Here is a 23,475-nt window from a genome sequence, read left to right as displayed (position 1 = left end):
CCGGCCATGACTGGTGTCTTTATAAGACAAAGCACAGAGAGGTTTGGACACAGAAGGATAAAGGCCATGTGAAAACAAGGCACAGCCTGGAGTGAAGCAGCTACCAGGCTAGAGTGCCAGGCATTGCCAGAAGCCACCAGAAGGCGGGAGAGAGGCAGGGAAGGTTCTCCCCTAGAGCCTTCCAGGTAGACTCCAGCCTCCAGAACTATGAGGGGTAAAATGTCTGTTGTTTTAAATCACTCAGTGTTGGGGTACTTTGTCATGGCAACCCCAGGAAACCAGTCCACCCCTCTCTCTGGAACTCTCACCCCTCCTTACCGAGGCACTGGGCACTGGAGGCAGGTCCCCGTTGCCCTGACGCTCAGGGGACAGCGAGCTGCTGCCATTGGGGGAGTCCAGCCCAGATGGTGGTGACAAGCTGAGGTCCACGAGAGGGGCTGCTGAAAAGCGTCCCTCTACCTTCTCAGGGAACTTGGAGTTCAGCAGGAAGCCTAAGGGAGAGGCACAATTCAGGGATGGCTGGAGCACAGAGTCCTGGTGGGCCAGGTCCTCCTGCCTCGAACCCCCACTGTGACCTTGGGAGCAGACACCAGCCATGCCCCCAGACCACACTGGGAGCCCTGGAATCTGAGGAGCAGCCAATGGAGCTGACAGGTGTGTGACACTGCCCACCACCTCTAACCTTTACCAGCCGCCAGAGCTTGGCCCCCGTGAGCCGGGAGGGGAAGTGCCTGCTTTACAGACAGAAATGGTCTGGCTCGCAGGGTTAATCACAGAACAGGACTCGAACCCAGGGCCCCTGGGTCCCTGTCAGACGGACAGGTAGGAATCTTTCTAGCTTTTCCCAGGCCCCTTCCTGCCTCATTGCTCCCTTCTGTAAAGTGGCAGGTTTGGGCTGGGCTGCTCCCATAGCCTTCACGTTCGGACAAGTGGTGAATCTGGTTTTCGGGTAAATCTGCTCTTGGAAGCAGGGCAGAAGTGGCGCACGCCACCCTGGGCCCGAGCACTGGGCATCCCTGAGAGACACCTGCTGGGCTCAGACCCAGACTACTGCCTGGGTTGGCCAGCTGCACCACCCCACAGCCCAGGGTGCAGGTCCTGGGACCTCTGCCACACCTTCTGAATGCTGGGTTGCCCAACCAACTCCTCCAGATCTGTCCAGAGGCCTCAGTGTGCACGTGCCAGCCACGTGAACTGGGCATTGCAGCTCCCACCTCCCTCCAGACATACACTTCTGGGCAGATGGAAGGACAAGAGGGGCTGCAGCTACATGCTGGTGGACACATTTGGCCATTCTCCCTATCACCATGGCTGGATCAGGGCTGAGTCCCCCTGCCCTGCCCAGGGCCAGTACCTGAGGGCGGGGACCCGGGAGAGCCAGGCGTGGGGCTGTCGTCCACCAGGCCCAGCTCCCTGTGCAGAGCACAGGGCCGGACCACACCCAGAGTCCTGTCCCGCTTCTCTCTTGCCGCCCGGAGCTTGGTGATACTCAGCTTCAGGTCGAGCGGCTCGTCCAGGGAGTGCATGGTGAGGGGGCTGGAGTTGGAGGTGGCAGCAGGCAGTGGGCTCCCAGCTGGTCTTCACGCAGGAACCTGGGGAAGGACAGGAGCTCTGCTGTGGCCCTGGGACCCCAGGCTTCTCCTCGGGCTGCACTCACGACAGTCTGACAGGAGCAGGAGCAGGAGCAGGGGCAGGATGAGGTTGTCTCCTGGGTAGGGAGACCCTCCGAGGGACCCGGCCGGCAGCTATCATGGGAGGAGAGCCGATGGCCTCCTCAGAGATTCAACATCCACTGCCCACAAGTCTCTTGGGGAAGACAAAGCTCATGTTCTCCATTTTGCCATGAAACTGAATTTTATTTATTTGCTGACAGGGTCTCGCTCTGTCACTCAGGCTGGAGTGCAAGTGGCATGATCATAGCTCACTGCAGCCTCGACCTCCTAGGCCCAAGTGATCCTCCCACCTCAGCCTCCCTGGTAGCTGGGACTACAGGCATGCACCACTCCTGGCTAATTAAAAAAAAAATTTTTTTTGTAGAGATGGGGTCTCGTCATGTTGCCCAAACTGATCTCGAACTCCTGTCCTCAAGCGATCCTCCTGCCTTGGCCTCCCAAAATGCTGGGAGTACATGCCTGAGCCACCACACTTGGCGAAATTGAGTCTTTTAGAGGCATCGCCTCGGGTCGCTAGTGCTCAGAAGTGGCAGAACTATCAGATTCAAGGCCTGAAGCTAGATCTCCCAAGAACCAGGTAGCTGAGTCCCAACAGCCATTTCTGACAGAGCAGGAGCCATGCTCCGGACTCCCGCCCTGTTTGACCCCAAAGATCTAGTACCAGGCCGGGGGTAAGGAGCATCCTCCGAGGTGGCCAGCAGGCAGCCACGCTCACCTCCAGGGAGCATGCACCAGGCAAACCGAGGAAGTGGGCACAGCCAGGGGCCCCACCTCCCTCCCTGCAGAGGCCTGGAGGAGAGGCATCGCAAGCCAGGGAGCCCCAGGGTGCTGGGCCACCACCAGGGGGCAGCTGGGGATTGCGGCCTGGCCTGGCCAGGCCAGCTGGGGCGGGGTTGGCAGAGTCGACCAGCTCTACCTGAGAGTTAACCTATAAATATGTAAAAGTTATTTTTTACTGGCGATGATATTCCTTTTGTATAACTTCCCATGTTGTAATTTTCATCATTTTTCTTAGAATTTCTCACTGGTATAATTTTTGTTTTCTTTTTGGAAATGGAGTCTCTCAGTCACCCAGGCTGGAGTGCAGTGGCGTGACCTCGGCTCACTACAACCTCTGCCTCCCAGGTTCAGGCGATTCTCCTGCCTCAGCCTCCAGAGTAGCTGGGATTACAAGCGTACACCACCACACCCAGCTCATTTTTCTATTTTTAGTAGCGATGGGGTTTTACTATGTTGACCAGGCTGGTCTCAAACTCCTGACCTCAGGTGATCTGCCCGCCTCGGCCTCCCAAAGTGCTGGGATTACAGGTGTGAGCCACCTCACCCCACCTGGTATAATTTTTCTCACATGCAAATGATCTAACAGTATCCACCGACCCGAGAACAAGGTCAACGCTTCATTCTAAACCGAAACTTCACATTCAGAGCAGCAATCTTTTCCCACGCGGTTAAACACGACACCTCCTTGCATTCATTGGGATTATTACAGTGTGAAAATCCAACTGCCGCAGAATCACACTGTGAGATCCCATCTTTCGCGGTATCGGGGTCTTCACTTAATACCAAAGGGCGGCCATGGTGGACCTAACTACTACATGGTGAAATACTTTGGATATGCCCCCGTGTTTCCCTGGGGACTAGCATGGCCTGTGAGTGGGCAGAGCTGCCCAGATGCTTTCCACAGGGCAGGACAGGAAGGCAGCCCTCAAGTCCCCACTCGGGGCCTCAATCCAGCCTTCCCTTGGTTCTGACCCCCACTCATTCATTTGCCCCAGCAAGCTCCCCTTCTGCCCTGACTCTCCAAGCAATGAGGGCATAAAACGATCCCCTTCACTGGAGATCCTCTGATTCTAGAGAACCATCCCAAGGCCCCACCCCAACATGGCTGACAAGGGGGTCTCAGCAAAGGGAGGCTGCCCAACTCTCCCAAGGATGTGTCATCAGAGCCAGGGCAACTGCCCTAGGCTGTGGGACCTAGGTCTGCGACCTGCCCCTGTTGGAGCTGTCAGATGGTTTGAATTTGCCTCCCAGGCCACCCATGGGCCAGGGGCTCCCAGAGATGTGGTGGGGTAGGGACCACACCCCCGCCAGCAGGTGGGTGGGTGACAGCAATGGATGGACCGGGATCCCCTGCACCGTTTCTCTGGCTGGACAGGGAGTTGCCCTCTGCCTGAACCCCTGCCAGTTCCATCTGTCTATCTGTGTGTCTATCGTCCTGCTACCTGTTTATTTTTAGACACAGGCGCAGTCCAGCCTCCCTGAAGCTCCTCTGTGCTGGGAGCCTGGACGGGGAGGAAGGAAGTAAATATTTATGCTGATGAAGAATTCAGGAGCCAGGAAGGGCTGGTGGCCTGGTCCCTTGGCTGGCCCAGGGCCACAGGCCTCCCCACAGCCTCTGTCCTCACCCCCACCCCCACCCTTCCGGAGAAGGGGACCACAAGGGCAGGATGGTTTGGAAACTGGGAATTCCAGCGGACGGGGACACTCACTGGCAGTGCTACCCAAGCAGCATCCTTTGGCACCTGCCCCACTGCCTTCCCAGGACAGATGGGAACTCAGGGGAGCCAGGGGCCCTGAGTCACCTTGTTCTTAGGGCCTGCAGGGGACACTTCCCCGGGAGGAGCCTGTCTCCCCAGGTGGGACCAGCCACACAACCCAAAGCCAGAGGGAGGACTCCAGTGCCCCCTTCATCAGCAGGCCCAGTCTCCAGGGGCACCCCCACAACACACTTCCTGCCACCGAGTCCTGCCAGGGAGGCAGGGGTTCATTCCAATGCACGCCAGAGCCCAGCCCAGAGCCTGCCTCCCAGCCCCCGGGAAAGGAATGAGCTGCCCCCAGCCCTACACCTCCCAGCATCTCCGTTCCAGGCCCTCCCCACCCAAAGTTTTTCTTCCTATGGAGGCCCCACCCCAGAGGGGAGACAGTCTGTGACCCTGCTTCAGTTCTGACCTTGGCCAGCCTTAAAGCCTCCCCTTCCACCCCCGCCCCGACCGGCAGCAGCCAGTTCTGGGCTCTGCTCTGCGCTTTGTTCCCGGCTGGGTGAAGGGGGCAGGCGAGAGCCAGGTTCCTACTCTCCTGAAAGCCTCGGAGGCCCAGAGCGGGGAGCAGCGGGCCTGCAACCTGGGAACCCTGAGTGAATGCCCATGAGCGGGTGGCCGTGGCCCTCCCCAGCGGTGAGGCCGACAGCCTGGCTCTGGACAAGCTCAGCCAGAGGCCCGGGCGCTAATTACTGTGGGGTCCCCAGGGCAGGAGCAGGCTGTCGGTCAGGTGGGAGCACCCCGTGGACGCTCCCCGGGGCCAGCGCAAGGCCTGCCGGCCCCGCGCCCCTCTGCGCCTCCTGGTAGAGCCTTCCGTGCCTCAGTTTCCCCCCTGGTGGGACGGTGCAGCGTGGAGGGTGCACAGAGCCCAGGGCCGCGTCTCTCGAGCGCCCAGCCCGAGATGCGCCCAGCGCGGCGCCCCCACACTCAAGGGCCCGGGGATTGGGGTGAGGGGTGGGGGCCGCTGCGGTGGTAGCGGACTCGGGCGCTGCGCGGCTCCTCCAGCTGCAAAAGGAACTAATTAGAGTGGGGCGAGCGGGAGGAAGCGGCTGCGGCCAGGGAGGAAGCGCGCGGGGGCGGCCGCGGGGACCACCGGGGCGGCGGGGGGCTTCGGGGGACCGCGCCCGGCCCTCCCCATCCCCCTAGGGCGGGGGTCACCCGGAGGGTGGGCTGGGCGGGGGTCACCCGGAGGGTGGGCTGGGCGGGCCCCCCGCCGACCCGGCCCGAGACAATGGCTGCTATTGTGTGCCCGCGGAGCAGACGGCCCCCAGCTGCAGCGCTGGCGAGCCACCCGGCCCCCAAGCCGTCCCGGCCAGGCCAGGTAGCCAAGGATCCCGCCCCGGCAGGCGGGGCCTGCTGCTGTCCCCACCCTCCCTACTGGGAAGCACGGGGCGGCACTCAGGGAAACTAAGGCCCGGAAAAGACACCCTCCTCCAGGGCCCCTTGGCCTGGGGTGGGTCATACGCCAGAGACGGGGGTAAGGGACCATTAGATAATGACCACGTCTCAGGCCCATCTGTCTGTGGATTCACTGAGCCCTCTACAACCCTGCCTGGAAGTAGCTGCTGTCATTTTACCGGTCTCATAGAGGGGGAAACTGAGGCTTGAGATCACCAGGCTAATAGGGAGCTGGCTGGGGTCCTGCTCTGAATAAAGCTCCTTCTAGGCCAGGTGCCCCGGCTCACGCCTGTAAGCCCAGCCCATTGGGAGGCCAAGGTGGGAGAATCCCTTGAGCACAGGAGTTCCACACCAGGCTGGGCAACATGGAAAAATCCCCTTTCTACAAGAAATACAAAAATTAGCTGGGTGACCGTGCGCAGTGGCTCATGCCTATAATCCCAGCACTTTGGGAGGCCCAGGGTTGATCACCTGAGGTCAGGAGTTCCAGACCAGCCTGGCCAACACGGTGAAAACCCGTCTCTATTAAAAATACAAAAATTAGCCGGGCGTGGTGGCGGGTGCCTGTAATTCTTTTTTTTTGAAACAGTCTCCCTCTGTCACAGGCTGGAGTGCAGAGGCACGATCTTGGCTCACTGCAAGCTCCGCCTCCTGGATTCACGCCATTCTCCTGCCTCAGCCTCCTGAGTAGCTGGGACTACAGGTGCCCACCACCACACCTGGCTAATTTTTTGTATTTTTAGTAGAGAAGGAGTTTCACCATGTTAGCCAGGATGGTCTCGATCTCCTGACCTCATGATCCACCCGTGTCGGCCTCCCAGCTGCTGGGATTACAGGCTTGAGCCACCCCGCCCGGCCGACCGTTTTTTTTATATATTATTATTATCGAAAACGACAGAGTCTTGCTCTGTCTCTCAGGCTGGAGTGCAGTGGTGTGATCATACCTAACTGCAGTCTAGGCTCAAGAGATCGTCCTTAGCCTCCTGAGTAGCTGGGACCACAGGTGCACCACCACCACACCCAGCTAATTTTTAATTTTTTTATTTTGCAGAGATGGGGTCTCATTGTGTCATTCAGGCTGGTCTCAAGTCATTCTCCTGTCTCTGCCTCCCAAAGTGCTAGGATTACAGGCAGGAGCCACCATGCCCAGCCCATGGTCTTCTAATTGAACAGAAAGAGGAAGCGAGTCCCTGGCCACTCCTGTACTAGTCAGCGAAATCCTGGTCTGTGGGTGTCCCTGAGTCTATTACTGGAATCATCACTTCAGCAATCTGGTCTTATAGATGGGGAAACTGAGGGCTGAGGGGGAGGCATCCAGCCCAGGCTGCACAAGTGGGTGGCAAACCTACAACCGGAAGCCATGGGTGAACAGCATGAGGACAGTACCCACAGCTAGCTGCGGACAGGCATGCCTCTCCTGTGAAGGCAGGTGCTGTTTCATCCCCATTTTATGGATGCAAAAACTGAGGCTCAGGGGAGTGAAGTGACCCGTCCAATGTCACACAGCTTGTCTGTGGCAGAGCTGGGTTTCAACCCCAGTTGAGTCCAGAAGCCATGTTCACCACTGGGCCTTCCGATGCCAGGGGCTTAGGTTTGGTACCCCCTCCCGGCCCAGGGACTTGTGGGGCTAGGAGGGACAGGAGAGCAGGCAGTGGGTGGGCGCTGGAGTGGCTGGCTGGGGTGGGGGAGCCCACCAGGAGGCCTGGAGAGCCAAGGGCAGATCTCCTGCCAAAGCAAACGGCCCCACAGCCCCGAATTCCTGGGAACCAGCTGCGGCTCCCTGCTCTGGCCAAGAGCTCCACCCTCCTTGGCCGCCCAGCAGCAGGGGCTGGAGGGCAGGGCCAGGGCCTGCTGGGGGCCCCAGGCAGGAGGCCTTGTCCTCTCAGGACCCCCGTTCCTGAACAGGCAGCAGAACCAAGCTCTAAATCTGGGGCCCCACCCAGCTCTGCTGCTCCCTCTGCATGTGTCTCTTCAGTCTGAGCCTCATTCCCCTCATCCCAAATGGGATTATACAGGACCCCCACGCTGGGTTTCAGGGAGAAACCAATGCAGTGCTGCATATCCAATCATTATTGAGTGCTTCTCATTTGTCTGCAATGTTTAGCACGGAAAACAGTGTCCAGCACATAGTAGGTGCTTAAAACGTGCTGAATGAATCGTCGCCAGTGTGCGTGAGTCCGCAGTCTTTGGCCCGTCTACTGCTGTGAGGACAGCTGAGTGGGGACTGGCCATACCTTCTATGCCCACAGACACTGCAGTCTCACCCTGAACCAGGAGAACCTGGGCTCTGTCGCCTGCCAGCCAGTGTGCACCCTAAACAAGCCTGTGCCCCTCAAAGAACCTCAGGCCTCTTCGATCCTGGGGAGTGAACACAGCTGGCCCTCACCACCTTCCAGAGCCCAACTGCATCAAAGGAAGAGCAGTAGAAGGCCCCGGGGAGGCCTGATCAACCCTGGAAGGAGCTGGCCGCAAAGATGCCTCCTCCCAGGACTGGGGAGGGAGGAGCTTATCTTGAGGCCTGGCCCAGCAGATCCCAGGAGAGGGGCCAGGGCAGGCGGCACTTCCGGGAGGAGTGGGGGGTTCACCATCCCTGGGAACCTTTGGTTCAGTAGGCAGCCCCTCCCCTCCCAAGACGGGGCACTCAGCCAACACCCCCAGACCTTTTGGGAGGGCAGACCCCCCCAGGTGACCCAGCCAGGGCTGACCTCTGCTCTCTGCCATGGGGTCTTTGGGAAAGCACCTGAAGATGGGATATGCCAGGGATCCCATTTCTGCGTGTTCACAGAGTGTGCCCCAGGGCCAGGCTGCCTGGTTACAGCCCCCTGTGCCACCCCTGGCTGTGGGAACTCAGAAGGGCCCTGCTGTCTCCGAGCCTTGGTTTCGTCGTAGGTAACACAGGAACCACAGCAATGGTCCCTGGGACTCAGGGCATCCTGCAAAGGAGGGCCTTGTTCCCATGCCTGCCACAAAGAAGGTGCCAGCTACTGGTAACCCTGAGGATTACTGTTTCTGGCCCCAGGCCGGGGGTGCCCTGCACGGCAACTTGGGCCTGCCAAGGTCACCCAGATAACTGAGGCAGAGCTGAAGCTGGAAGACGCGCCAGGGGCTTCCCTAACCCGCACCAGCCCAGGCTTCCTAGGAGATGCCCCACCAGATGCACTTCCTTCTCCAACGCCAGCAGGGAGGGCGACACCGGGCTCCGGGAGCCCCAGCACACACACGCACACTCACACAGATGGCCATGGCAGTCCAGCTGCAGGGCCGGCCTGGCACAAAGGCCTCCCCATCCTGGAGGCTCTGGGCCCCCGCTGCAGCGGCCTCCACCCCCTGCTGCCTGCCCGCTGCTGCACCTTTGTACAACTATGTCTGGTATTTTCCTGTCTGCCCAGCTTTGTGGGGGTGCTTGGAGCTATGAGCACCGCCTGCACCTGGGCCCCAGTCAGAGGAAAGCCTGCTCCGCAGCCCCCACACCTGCCCACCCACCCAGACTGGGAGGGAGGGGACCAGAGCACTGGGCCCTGCCACCCAAATCCCTGGGAGGGGCTGGCACCAGGGAGCGAGACAGGGATGCATGCCCAGCAAGGCTGGGGCACGGGCAGCCCAGGCCTTGCCAGGCAGCACTGCCGTTTTCGGTGGACCCAGCCAGAGCTATCTGGGGCCAGCAAAGGGATGGACCAGTGTCACACAGGACGTGAATAGGCCCCCACAGCACCTCCGGATGTACAGACACCTGTGCACAAATGCAGCACACATAGGAAATGACAATAACCCCTTGCCCCAGGCCGGGCGCGGTGGCTCAAGCCTGTAATCCCAGCACTTTGGGAGGCCGAGACGGGCGGATCACGAGGTCAGGAGATCGAGACCATCCTGGCTAACACGGTGAAACCCCGTCTCTACTAAAAATACAAAAAACGAGCCGGGCGAGGTGGCGGGCGCCTGTAGTCCCAGCTACTCGGGAGGCTGAGGCAGGAGAATGGCGTGAACCCGGGAGGCGGAGCTTGCAGTGAGCTGAGATCCGGCCACTGCACTCCAGCCCGGGCGACAGAGCGAGACTCCGTCTCCAGCATTGGGGCCAGGACTCAGGAGCCTCGGCTTACAGGGAGAGCAGGGATGAGGTCCGGTCCCAGAGGGAGGGAAACACGGCGCCTCCCAAGCCATGCCTGGCTGCAGGCAGATCCCACGAGGAGCTCCTGAGTCCTGGGGGGTCGGGGACATGCCCATGGCCCACACCTCCCCTGCCCGGGGTCAGGCACCAGGTCCACTGGGAACAGCACCCGCCAACTCTGAGCGCAGCAGTGGGTAAGGCAGGCGGTGGACCTTGGCCTGCCCTCCTGCCTCGGTTCTCCAACCCACGCACTCATGCATTCCAACTCCAGGCCCTGCTAGATCGAACTGGACCTTGAGGGTGCCCCGACCAGGGTGGGGTGGGAGGAACAGTGTCGGGGCGGCTGCTCCTGCAGGGGCCGGGCACAGATCCGAGTCAGCTTCATGGACACGGGGTGAAGAGCCTTGGGGTGGCGGGAGCCCTGCAGGCCGGCGCCCAGTCAGCATGCCTGCTGCACACCGTCCATCACCGTGACAACCCCGTGAATGGATGCCATCTTCCCCATTTTCCATGTGGGGAAACCTGCCACCATCACAGAGCCGGCAAGGAGCACAGCTAGGTTTGCCTCCAGACCCCACAGCCCAATGCCACAGACGCCCAGAGGCATGGCCCGGCTGACCTGCAGTGACCCTGCCAGTCATGGAGTAGACAAGGAGGCAGGAAAGAAAGAAGCACCCAGAGAGGCTGGGACAGAACCGAGAGGACACTGGGGAGCCACAGAGTGCTCTACATAGAAGAGCACTGCCCTCTCAGTCCAGAGCCTCCTTCCCCCTGATGCTCCCAGGTGCCAGCTCCTCCCTCACCACCATCCACACCCTCTGTTCTCCTCCAGCCACATCCCCTTCTGCGCCCTCCTCCACCAAGTGCTCCCTGGTTCACCCTCCCCAACCTCGGCCTCTGGAGCTGCGCATGGGCTGTGAGTCCGGGTACACGAGGGCCTGCTGGGCAAAGACTTGTCTCTGTCCACCCCAGCTGGAGGCAGGCCATCCCAGCCCCAAGACCTTGTCAATGCATCACTAAAGCCACAATGTCACCTGTTCAGTGTCGTGTACACACAGCCCTGACTTTCAGCCCCAGACCTCCCCCTGGCCCTGGTATCCAGAGCCTCCTTCCAAGAAGGGAGTCTGGGAGTGGGCCGGGATACGTCTGGGACGCCGGGCAGATCCAAACCCGCTGTGGCTACTGAAGAGAAGGCCTCACCAACAGACCCCTGCCCCAGTTCCCACGGCCCCTGGCACAGAGCCCACCCCTTCCACCAGAGTGAACTGGGCAGTGGGGCAGGGAACCCAGAATGAGAAAACGAGGCCTGGGTTTCCCCATCCATAGCAGGGGGCCTGCCGAGAGGACAATCAAAGCTGCAACAACCTAACCACTCACCTCACGTGGCATGGTGGCACCTGCCCTTCACATATCCCAACACCCGGCACTCCGCGAATGAGTCCATCTCATTCATGTATTCACTCACTCGACAGACATTCCCACCCTTACCCCCAGGTGAGGAGGGGAGCGGTAGGTATGGGGGTGGTTTGCGCCTAAAGAGGAATGTGACTTGCCCAAGGTCAAGGCTAGAAGCAGGGGCTGGTCTCCTGACACAGACGCCTCTTCCTCCCTGTCCCCGGCAAGGGACCCAGGAACAGAGCTGGACAAGGGTGGGGTGGCCCCTGGGAACCGCCCTGACCAGCGGATGGTGGGAAGGGCCCAGTTTCCCCCCAGCTCCATCTCCTGCCACGCCCGCCCAGCCCTGGCCCCCAGCCCCAGAACAGCTGGGCAAGAACAGGCCCAGCAGGGCACCGCACACACCGGACTCCAGCTCATGCCCTCCTCCCCAGCCACCCACCCCTCTCTGCTCGCCCACTCTGCAAGAAAGCAAGTGCAGAAGCCAAGGACAGCCTCCAAAGCCATCGAGGTCCTTTTCCTTCCAAAGGGGCACACCCACTGGCGGGATCTGCGAGGCCTGGTGGCTCCAGTGTCCCTAGAACCAAGCAGGGTGACCACCAGGTGTCCTGGGGGGTGCTGGGGGAGGGCGTGGCTGGCAGGGAGATGAGCGCCAGCACAGGGTTGGAGGGACTTCAGAATAGGGAGGACAATGGAGGCCCCTACAGCCTTGTGGGGAGGGGACATCCCAGCTCAGAGTCAGTCTGCCTGGAAGTTGGGGTGGGGAATGGGGGCTCTGGATGAAGGTGGGAGTGGCCCAGAGGAGAACTGGCTCAGGCAGGCCGGGACTTGCTAGACAGCCCCAGGCAGACGATGCGGGGAAGGGGAGAGGTTTCTTCCAGACACATCGGCCCCCATCATGCCCTTGCAGTGGACGTGAGGGCAGGAGTGGAGCTGGGGAAATTCCCAGGCTGAACCGACATTTCAGGGGTCAGGGTCAGACAGCCCTAGACTCCAGTTCCCCTCTGTCCTTCCCTGATTGAGAGTGACCTCGGACTAAACCCTCAAATGTCTCAGAGCCTCAGTTTCCACCCACCACCCTCCGACGACCTCTTGACTCCCAGGGTCCCAGCGAGGCTGCCCCGGGTGCGTGCTGCGCCAACGCTGGGGACCCTCTGTGTGATGGGCAGGACTGTTTTCCGGAGGCTCCCGGCCGAGGGTTGACTCAGTCCACTCAGCAGTCTCCTGGGGCCTCTGCCGGCTTCCCACCCGCCCTTGGCCATGACTGGAGGAAGGGGCCAGGGCTGGGTCTGCGTCCCCTCCCCCGGCAGCCATCTGCCAAGGCTGGAGTCCGTGTGCACACACATGTGACACTCACAGGCCGGCCCCTCCCCACGGTGGGCACTACCTGGCCTCTCCGGTACCGAAGACAAAGGGCACAAGGAGCCCAAGTCACCCACCCCCCAGCCACCGAACTGGAAGAGTCTCAGCCCCAGCCCATCCCCCACCAGGGGCCACTGGAGCAGATGGGAAGCCCCCACCTCTCAGCTGGAATCACTTCCCATCTCCGTGCCCCCCAGGCCCACTCAGCCTGGCCCCCAGCTAACCAGAACCCTCTAGCCCATCTAGGGGAGTGGGGGGCCTCTGTCGAGGCGACAAGTCGAGTCCGCAGCCTCTGTGTCTGCCCAGCCTCACCCAGGGCTAAGCCAGGGCCAAGAGAGAAATGTGGGTCTCCTCCAGCCTGTGCCCTGCAGACCCCACCACCATCGTCACCATGATCCCTCTCCGGTTCCTGGGATCAAAGCAGTGCCCCCCACCCTGGCCCCCAGCAGGGTACTAGAGGTGCTTGTTGGAAGCGTGAAGTCCCCGCCCCCAGCCACGCCTGACTTCGAATTCGCCAGGGTGGGGCAGAGGCGGCCACCTCAGAAACCACGGAGAGGCAGATGTGTCCCGGGAGACTCGCTAGGGCTGTGGTCCCCACACCCAGGGATGGCAGCAGGCTGGGGCAGGGCACGTGTTCCCAGGGACGTGAACCTCCAGACACACATCCACATCAGGGCCTCAGCCCATCTCTGTGGACCCTTTCATAGCCCCTGGGAAGGGAGGCAACTTAGGCAGAGGGTGGAGAGCATCTTTCTGGCTAGTCCCAGAGATGCCCTAGCCAATGGGGAGAGGGTCTCTTACTGCTCAATACACAAACCCGCCAAGCCCAGGATGTCCCCGACCCCTGAGAAGGGCATTTATCTGGGTGAGGGGAAGACCACCCAGGATCTTCTGGGGTTCCCCTCTGGCCTGTCACCTGCTGTGAAATAAAGTAACAATTATAGCCCTGAAGAGAGGAAGGGATTCAAGGGACACTTTTCTCTGCAGCCACCCCCACCCCAATTCCACCCAGCACAGGGCCTCTCCTATGGAATCAATTTCCTCCTTGGGTGCCGGAGCCTCCTGGGCCTCCCTGCTGAGAGGCAGGAACCTTCAGAGGCAGCCTCTGGGGCTAGAGGGCAGGCCAAGCGACCCCCAGCACTGCCTCCCCGGGAGCCCCACCCCAGATGCCCCCCGAAGAGCGCCACATCTGGTCCCCCAGTCACAGCTGTCGCCACCCTCCCTCACCCAGAAATTGCCCCAAACCCTGGCCGGCACTGGCCCTCACCCCCTGGTCCAGGTGGGGAATTCAGATTCCAGGCAAGTGGAGCGGGTGGCTAGAAATACACATGGGAAATTGTGGCCGGGAAAACACATTCTTCCTCCTATACGGCTGCCCAGACCCTGAGAGGATTAGGTGGTGAGAAGACACTCCCACCGCCCAGGGCCAAGGCCAGGCCGGGAAGGAGGGTGGAGGGGAGAGTGGGGGCCTTGGAAATGGGGTCCAGGCCTCCCTCCAGGCCCCGAGAAGGGGCCCTGGGAGACCTTTGTCTTCCCCGCCTGGCCTGTTCACTCTCAGCCCCTCTACTTGTCCGCCCCGCGAGTGGAGCCCAGGCGGGGGAAGAAATCGCACTGGCTACCCAGTCGCAGCTGGGTTTCTCAGAAACAAAAGCTTTGGGGGGACGCGGTTCACACGATTGTTTGCGATGAGGTTTTGGGATGTCTGTGGCATCCAGTTATTCATCCGGGCTCCACCCTCGGATAATTGAGAGTTGGCTTTTGTTGGACTTACACCCTCTCCCTCCCCCCGACCCCCCTCCACCCAGGCTTCCCATGGACTCCGGGAGCTCACCTGGTCTGACCCCTTGGTTTCACAGAGGAGGCCGGGAGAGGGGAAGAGCCTGACCCAAGGCCCACTGGAAGCTGGTGGTCGAGCCAAGACTGTTGAACCCAGGGCAGAAGACTCCCAGGCCAGGGGCTTTCCCCGGTCACCCTCCAGGCTGTGATCGGGCTCCAGCCAAGCCCCAGAAGCCACTGACCCCAAAAGCAGCAGTGCCTGGAAGTGGGGTGACTCACTGTCTGGCTTCCCAGGGCACCCCCTCCCCACTGCTGAGGGAGGGACTGGCAGGTGTCCCTGTGTAGAGAGCCAGGAGCAAGGAGAGAACTCCCCAGGGGGCCTGGGCCAGGGTCACTCAGGGGCCGAAGAGCCCCAGCTGGAGGGATTTAACACCAAAGGTCAAAGGTCACAGACAGGGAAGGGCGGGCAGGCACAGGGGGTCAGGGGGTCAGCGCTAATGGCAGCTCCGGAAAGGAGGGGGAGGAGAAAAGGTTAAGAAAAGCAGGGTTCCTTCCAAGGGGTCCGCACAACCCGCAAAACACCGTCCCGAGTCCCTGGCACTGTCTCCTGCTTGGCTGGCTGCAGACAGGGCCAAGCTGAGTTGGAGGTGGGTGGTAAAATGGGCCAGGCTGGAGCTTGGCAAGGGGCGTCCTGGTAGGGGCCTCCCAGGTGCAGCCCTCCCCCTGTGCAGGCCAGGCCAGCTAGGAGGCCCAGCCTGGGCTCTGGGGAGAAGGAGAAGCAGAGGGGGAGGTCCGAGGTCACCCGGGAGGGGTGTGTGGGCTGGGCCTGGACAGCTGTGGCCCTGTGGCACCAGAAAGGGGCTTGGGGAGGGGTGACCCAAGGGGCCAGTTTCCCCTCCCCTGAGCCTGGGGGCTGGAAGGCCCTCCCAAGCACAGTGTCTGTGGGCTTCCTCCCCAGCCACAGGCTGGCCCCACCTTCCCTCCAGGATGCCAGGACACGCAGGATGGCGGCCTACTACCCAGGGTGCCAGCCTCTGAGAACCATGGCCCAGACCAAGCCCAGGCCTTGGCCAGGTCCCCAGCCGGCCTGGCTGCCCCTTCAGTGTCAAGCGTTCCCTCCAGAGCCAAGATCCTGGGCTGTGATGGCTGGGGGCCCAGGGCCCCTCCCAGCATCCCTTCCAGCTTCCCAGGCCCCAGCGCAGGGCTAGGCAACTCCTTCAAACCATTGCTTCCCGGCCACCCTCTGGCCAGGCTGGGCGGGCCCTCCTGGACAGGCAGACAGGCTGCACGCTGCCCTGCTGTGGCCCGAGTACCCTGCTGGGCAGGGCAGCATGCCAAGGCCTCCAGGTGCCAGCCTGGATTCCAGCCCCATCCCAGGGGGCCAGCGGGGAAGCCGTGCGTGCTTCTCCTCCCTCGGGATGCACCTGCCTCACCCCCTCCTCCACCCGCTCCAGACCCGCCCGCCGGCGAGTGTGGACCCCCCTGCCATCTCCTCCCTGCCAGGCCCCTTGCCTGCGTCCACCCTGACGGCAGGGGAGAAACAAGTGCCGGACTTGTCCCCAACCCCTAGTCCTGACCCCCCAGGGACGCCCCTTCCGGAGGTCCAAGGAAGGACCAGGGCTTGCGAGGGGCAGCAGGAGGCAGACTTTCCTGGCCAAGGGACGAGGCACCTTCCAAAGCCCTTCCTAGAAGCAGCCCCGGCGCGGCCGAGAGGAGGGGCGGCTGCCCCGGACAACTTCATGCCCAGGCTCCGGGTGCCCCCCTCTCACCTCGCCGCACGCCCACCACCGCGGCCGCGGAACTTCCCAGCTGAAGTTTGCGCCCGCCCCGGGCCCGGCCGCTGCTCCGCCCGGCCTCCAGACGGAGGGAGGGAAGGAGGGAGAAGAAAGACCGAGAGCTCGAGGGACCCGGCCGGGGAGCCGGCGAGGGAGGGAGCGCGCGAGCCAGCGAGCGAGCGAACGCGGGGGCCTCGGCGAGGGCTCACAATGGCCCGGGGCGCGGACGCGAGCGGGGGAGGCGACCCTCGGGCCCCGCAGCCCCGGCGCGACAGACGCGCCCTCACCCCCGCCCCGGCCCGGTCCCCACGGCGCGACGCCCAGGGGGCTTCCTACCTCGGCGGCGGGGGCGGTTGGGCTCCGGGCTGCGGGCTCCGGCGGTCGAGGGGCGCGGGGAGCCGAGCAGGGGAGGGGCCGGGGCGGGCGGGGGCCGGGGCGCGAGGCTCACGGGGCGCGGGCTCCCCTGGCACGGCCGCCCGGCGCCCGGCCGCTCCGCCACATCTGCAGCTCGGGCAGGGAAGGTGGCCGCGGCGGCCCGGCCGTGCGGGGATGTCTTAGAGGGAGGGCGGGCGGGCGGGAGGAGGGAGGAGGCAGGCGGCGGGAGGAGGGCCCGGCGGCCGCGGAGGAGGGCGAGGAGGAGGGGCGCGGGGGGCGGCCTCCACCCCTCCCCTCGCTCGCTCGCTCGCTCCCGCCCTCCCAGCAAAACCCCTCTCACCGCTGCGGCCCCAGGCCCGGGGCGCCAGCTGCCAGGCGGGGTGTGCGCGTCGGGGGAGGGGGCGGCGGGAGCCGGCGCTGGGCCGAGGGAGGGGGAAGGGAGGGCGGCGCGGCCGCGGGGAGCGGGCACCGGGAGGGAGGGGCGAGGGAGGGAAGGGGGGCGCCCAGCCGCCGCCGAGCCGCGCGCGTCCTCCGCGGCCGCATCCTCACGCACCCCCCCGCGGCCCCGCCCCCGGCCCGAGGGCAGCGCTAGGACACGGCCGGGAGCTAGCCTGGGGGGGCGGGGGAGCCTAAGATGTCCCGCCCTCGGGGAAGCCCGGGGAGGGGGCCGGGCGCGCGGGCCCGGAGGAAAAGCCCCGAAGACCGGGAAGATGGCGAGGTCGCGGCGGCGGAGCAGGCGGGGACCCCTCGCCTCCTCCCGCGGGGTCACCTTGGCCAGGCCCCGCTGCGGCCCTGGGCGGCGGAGAAGGCGGCAGGAATGCCTCTCTGCGGGCCCTGATTTCTCCGCCCAGCCCAGTTCCAGGAACGCGCAGGCAGCGCCCGGCGGGCAGAGGCCCCGGATCCCGATGCCGTGCGGCGCAAACCAGGGTTCGGGGCCCGGCGCAGCCCCTCACGCTGGTCAGACGGCGGGCGACTCCCTGCCTTGCCCTCGGCCTCAGTTTCCCTCACAGTAGAATAAGGACGAGGCCCGATGCCGAGCAATCCGGACTTCCGCTTGGTTCCTAGCTTTGTCCCAACATTTGGGACCACCTGCGTCCCCGAGCCCGAGCGCCGCGGGAGGTCTAGACCCCTCCTGGACATCAGCACCCTGCGTGGCGCCCGCGGCCAGGGCAGCGAGTGCAGTGAGCGGATACACGCGAGGGAGAAGCCCCGCACCCGGCCCAGCTGTTTTCTGCCTCTTGTTTAACCACAGACTCGCGTTCTTGAGGGTGTTTTGTTTGTGCTAATCCTGTGCCCCCCGCCCTGTTATCTTCTTGCTGCTCTGGCTGTATGCTGGCAAATCGTAGTTCAAAAAAACAGCCCTCCTGCTGTTGGACACCCCCTCTCCCCAGCGGAGTTGGCCTTGAGGAGTCTAGGAGACGGAAAAAGGCACCTCAGAATCAGCATCCCCTAGAGGTGAGGCATCTGACGCCGGTTTTAATTCCGTCTTCATTGGTGCATTTGATGGCGCGGTCCCGGCCGGAGCCCGAAGCACGTGGCTCTTGATCACAAGGCATCGTGGCAGGCACAAGACTTGGCACATAGTAGGCGCTCATGGCCTGGTGCCCAGATGGACACATAGTAGGTGCTCATAGGTTATGTGGACACACAATCGATGCTCATTGTATTTTAAGAGAATGCACACATAGTAGGTGCTCAGGACGTTGTGACTGAATGCACACATAGTAGGTGTGGATTCATAATGGATGCTCATGTTTTGGTCTAATGGACACATACTAGGGCTCATGACCTATTGTGGGAATGGGCACATAGTAGGTGCTCAGGAGCTGTAGGTTGATACCTGGAAGGGATGTGGGAAGGCCGTTTGCCTGGAGCAAAGGCTTGGAAGTTGGCGATTTGGAGGTGGCTTCCCCCAGCCCCCACCCTCATCCCACCCCGGTCTCCTGAGTGTGGATATTGTGGAGTGTGGCCGGGTTAAACATTAGCCGGGAGATGGGCCCCGGGGGAAGGCCAGCTTCGGGACCTAGCGCTTCCAGGAGGGGGCTGTTAAGGGCCGACTCTCTGGGTCCGGAAAGGCCGAGGCCGAGGCCCGCAGAGCGCCCTCTCCCGGCGGCGGGAATCGTTGCGCTTCAGCCCGGAGCGCTGCCCTGCAGCTGACCGCATCCGAACTCAGGCAGGCAGAGTTGCAGCCTGGTTGGGGGGGGGGGGGGGCGGTCGAGGCGTGCAGAAAAAAGGTACAGGAGACGCTAGTTTAAATCTGTTAGTAAAAATGTTTATCGGCCAGGCGCGGTGGCTCATACCTGTAAGCCCAGCACTTTGGGAGGCCGAAGTGGGAGGATCCCTGGAGGCCAGGAGTTGGAGACCAGCCTGGGCAACATAGTGAGACTCCCCACCTCCCACCTCATCTCTATTATATTTTTTAAAATTGGCCGGGCGGAGTGGCTTACGCCTGTAATCTCAACATTTTGGGAGACTGAGGCGGGAGGATCACTTTAGGTCAGGAGTTTAAGACCAGCCTGGCCAACATGGTGAAACCCCATCCCTACTAAAAGTACAAAAATTAGCCGGGCATTGTGCCATGTGCTTGTAATCGCAGCTACTCAGGAGGCTGAGGCAGGAGAATCGCTTGAACTCGGGAGGCAGAGGTTGCAGTGAGCCAAGATAGCGTCACTGCACTTCAGCATGGGGGACAGAGCAAGAATAATAATAATAATAATATTTTTTAAATGTTTATTGAGGCTAGGTGTGGTGGCTCATACCTGTCATCCCAGCACTTTGGGAGGCCGAGGCCGGTGGATCACCTGGGGTCAGGAGTTCAAGACCAGACCAGCCAACATGGTGAAACCCTGTCTCTACTAAAAATAAAAAAATATATATTAGCCGGGTGTGGTGGTGTGCACCTATAGTCCCAACTTCTCTGGAGGCTGAGGCAGGAGAATCGCTTGAACCCAGGAGGCAGAGGTTGCAGTGAGCCAAGATAGCGCCACTCCACTCCAGCCTAGGCAACAGAGCAAGATGCTATCTCAGAAATAATAATAATAACAATAATAATAATAATTAGACAAGGGTGTTGACCTGTAGTCCCATCTACTTGGGAGGTTGAGACAGAAGGATCACTTGAACCTGGGAGGTGGAGGCTGCAGTGAGCTGAGATTGTGCCACTGTACTCCAGCCTGGATGAGAAAGTGAGACTATGTCTCAAAATAATAATAATATTCAGAGACAGATCTCACCATCTTGCCCAGACTGGTCTTGAACTGCTGGGCTCAAGTGATCCTCCTGCCTCAGCCTCCCAAAGTACTGGGATTCCAGGTGGAGCCATCCCCAGCTCTTTCTCTCTACTGGACATTTTCATCATATTCACGACAACCACACAGAGTTCATTAACTTGTCCAAGGTTGTATAAGCTAGTAGGAGGGATAGTCCCGATTGCGTTCTCCGTGTGTCTGCAGTCTGAATCCAAAGCTTGTGCTCTCTAACCCACTACTTCCCTGGGGCATCAGGTAGCTGGCAAGATGGGGGACAGGCAGTGGAGACAACCAACAAGGCCAGGCTCTGAGCTGTTTTCTCTAGGTTCTGCTTTTCCAAGAGGCAGCAGCTGCCACTGCAGGAGAGCCAGGCCCCATTTCTTCTTCTAGGTGAACAACAGGCACAGAGGCATGTCTTCCCTCCCTTCCATTGTGCTGGGCGTCCTCCTCTCAGAGTAGGGCCTCTTGGAGGGAGGATGGTCTCCCCTATTAGATGGTAGGATCCCCAAGGAGAGGGACACTGTGTCCTTTGTCTCTCCCCCTGCAAGGTCCTGCCCAGGGCCTGGCATGTTGTAATGCTTCCTGAGTATTGCTGATAGATACACTTTGGGGGCTGAACTTCGTCCCCTAATCCTTAACAATAAACATTTATTGAACATCACCTAGGTTCCCATTCATTTTTTTTTTCGAGACAGAGTCTTGCTCTGTCGACCAGGCTGGAGTGCATTGGCATGATCTCGGCTCACTGCAATCTCCACCTCCCAGGTTTAAGCAATTCTCCTGCCTCAGCCTGCCGAGTAGCTGAGATTACAGACATACGCCACCACACCCGGCAAATTTTCATATTTTTAGTAGAAACGGGGTTTCACTATGTTGGCCAGGCTGGTCTCGAACTCCTGACCTCATGATCCGCCCACCTGGGCTTCCCAAAGTGCTGGGATTCCAGGCGTGAGTCACTGCGCCTGGCTGGTTCCCATTCATTCTCATCCAACAGATTATTAAGCTCTCTTTTTTTTAAGATAGGGTTTCTATTGCCCAGGCTGGAGTGCAGTGGTGCGATCACGGCTCACTGCAGCCTCGACATCCCAGGCTCAGGGGATCCTGCCACCTCCACCTCCCAAGGAGCTGGGACTACAGGCATGTGCCACCACACTCACCTAATTTTCGTATTTTCTGTAGAGACAGGGGTCTTACTATGTTACCCAGGCTAGTTTTGAACTTCTGGGTTCAAGCAATCCTCCTGTCTTAGCCTCATAACAGGCGTGAGCCACCATACGCGGCTGAGAGCCTATCTCTTTCTTTTTTGAGACAGAGTCTTGCTCTGTCACCCAGGCTGGAGTGCAGTGGTATGATCTCAGCTCACTGCAACCTCTGTCTCCCGGGTTGAAGGGATTCTCCTCCCTCAGCCTCCTCAGTAGCTGGGATTACAGACTTATGCCACCACATCTGCCTAATTTTTGTATTTTTCGTAGAGATGGGGTTTTGCCATGTTGGCCAGGCTGTTCTCTAACTCCTGACCTCAGGTGATCCGCCCACCTCAGCCTCCCAAAGTGCTGGGATTACAGGCGTGAGGCACCGTGCCTGGCCCTGAGAACCTATCTCTTAAAAAAAGAAGAAGAAGTAACCCTTGAGACCTACATTGTAGATGGAGGAGAGATGACAGGAACCAGGATGGATAAATGGTGGCAGATCCAGAACTCTGGCCCTTGACCTTGGCCAAGCCCTGTAACCTCTCTGAGCCTCAGTTTCCCCATCTGTGAAATGGCATTCGTCGGGGTACCTATCACCACTGGCCTCTGTGAGGCTCAGTGGGAAGTGCACAGAAAGGGCTTCCAGCAGCATGTGGCTGGGAGAAAGAGCCCCACAAATGGTGGCTATTATGAATGAAGTAACCCACAGCGAGCAGGGCCCAGGCACAAGGCATGAGGGATGCAGGGAGTGAGATCAGGATGACTTATCAACCCCGAGCCTGTGGCCTGGCCAGCGTCTCTCTCCATTGGTGCTGGCTGGCTGAGGCTACAGAGCTGGGGCTGTCTGTGGGTGGGGTGTTTATTCTGGGAAGAGGCCCTGGCTGTTCTTCATTCCCTGCCCCAGGGAGAAAGGAGGGGTTCAAGTCAGAACCAAAGCCATGCTGGGCCTGGCATGTACAACACAGTGCCACCTGCCCACAGGGCCCAGAGCTGAAAATGCCCAGGAGGTGCAGCCCCAGGGGCCGGGCTGGGTCTTGCAGATGTGAGACACTCCCAGGGTGACCCACCTGACTCTCCAAGAACCTGTCCTGCAAAACCGGAAATGCTCAGCTTTTGGAAGTCTGGAGACTGGGTCCTGCATCCTAGGGTGGGGACAGGATGGGACGCCTGGGCTGGGGGGAGAGTTATATCACAGGTGGGGATGTCCCTGGTGGTAGTGCTGTCACCCTTGGGCTCCGTCATCAGAGGCTTGCTTCATGGAAGCCATGTGAGCTACGCAGTTGCACAGGGCTGGCCCTTAGAAGGGACTGACTGCGGTTGAATGTTCTGCTGTCACCATCTTGAAATTCTTAATCATTTTAGAACATGGCCCGCAAATTTTCGTTTTAAATTACGTAGCCTGTCCTGCCTTCGTGGTTTCGTTTCTCCTAGCATGTAGCTTCTCCCTCCCATCAGGGCCCACAGACCCAACCCTCAGCCACATCCAGCAAGACAGGAGTGCCTTAGGTAAGCCTCATTTCCTGAAAGGTGGTGGGAGACATGCACCTGCCCCCCCCAACCCAGCAGGACTAACCTTTCTGGAAAACCCGAAGCCGGCTGTGTGATGTGGGTGAGTCACTCAACGGCTCTGAGCTTCTCCGTATCATAATATTGCACAGATCCTTCGGAAGTTTAAAAGAGGTAGTTTTCGGTGGGGCCCTGTGGCTCATGCCTGTAATCACAGCACTTTGGGAGGCCAAGGCAGGTGGATCCCTTGGGGTCAGGAGTTCGAGACCAGCCTGGCCAACATTGTGAGACCTGGTTTCTACTAAAAATACAAAAATTATCTGGGCATGGTGGCATGCGCCTGTAATCCCAGCTGTTCAGGAGGCTGAGGCACGACAATCGCTTGAAACCAGGAGGCAGAGGTTGCAGTGAGCTGAAATTGTACCACTGAACTCCAGCCTGGGTGACAGAGCGAGACTCCATCGCAAAATAAATAAAAAGTAGAAGAGGTAGTTTTGGTTGGGCACAGTAGCTCATGCCTATAGTTCCAGCACTTTGGGGGGCCAAGGCAGGAGGATTGCTTGAACCCAGGAGTTCGAGACCAGCCTGGGCAACACACTGAGATCCTGTTCCCTATCTCTACAAAAAATTAAAAAATTAGCTGGTCGTGGTGGTGCATGCCTGTAGTCACAGCTACTTGGACAGCTGAGGCGGGAGAACTGCTTGAACCCAGGAGATGGAGGCTGCAGTGAGCTGAGATTGTGCCACTGAACTCCAGCCTGGGGGACGGAGTGAGACTCAGTCTCAAAAAAAAAAGGCCGGTCACGGTGGCTCACGCCTGTAATCCCACCATTTTGGGAGGCTGAGGCAGGCAGATCACCTGAGATCAGGAGTTGGAGACCAGCCTAACCAAAATGGAAAAACCCCGTCTCTACTAAAAATACAAAATTAGCTGGGCGTGGTAGCGCATGCCTGTAATCCCAGGTACGTGTAATCCCAAGGAGAATCGCTTGAACCTGGGAGGCAGAGGTTGCGGTGAGCCAAGATCGCGACATTGTACTCCAGCCTGAGCAACAAGACTGAAACTCCATCTCAAAAAATAAATAAATAAATAAATAAATAAATAAATAAATAAATAATATAAAAATAATAAAAG

General features: G+C 60.3%; 1 protein-coding gene across 2 annotated transcripts in view; it reads right to left on the bottom strand.

Moving 5' to 3' along the window:
* GLIS2 (GLIS family zinc finger 2) overlaps window positions 1-17,862 on the bottom strand; it is a 24,501-nt gene extending 6,639 nt beyond the window's left edge. Inside the window, exons 1-4 of one of the 2 annotated variants that reach the window (XM_023225871.1) lie at window positions 17,166-17,862; window positions 3,896-3,955; window positions 1,355-1,592; window positions 319-491 (exon numbers count right to left, since the gene is read on the bottom strand). In XM_023225871.1, coding sequence (XP_023081639.1) covers window positions 319-491; window positions 1,355-1,526 — 345 coding nt within the window. In that variant the 5' untranslated portion in view covers window positions 1,527-1,592; window positions 3,896-3,955; window positions 17,166-17,862. Of the gene's footprint in view, window positions 1-318; window positions 492-1,354; window positions 1,593-3,895; window positions 3,956-16,357; window positions 16,545-17,165 lie in introns of those variants that run through there. The other variant, XM_031934491.1, reaches the window with a different exon arrangement.
* Between the last annotated feature and the right edge of the window lie 5,613 nt (window positions 17,863-23,475).

Source organism: Piliocolobus tephrosceles, chromosome 17, assembly GCF_002776525.5.
Source record: "Piliocolobus tephrosceles isolate RC106 chromosome 17, ASM277652v3, whole genome shotgun sequence".
NCBI classification, from domain to species: Eukaryota; Metazoa; Chordata; class Mammalia; order Primates; family Cercopithecidae; genus Piliocolobus; species Piliocolobus tephrosceles.
The sequence above is the reverse complement of the archived record's forward strand: the minus strand, read 5'-3'. Positions and strand labels throughout refer to the sequence as shown.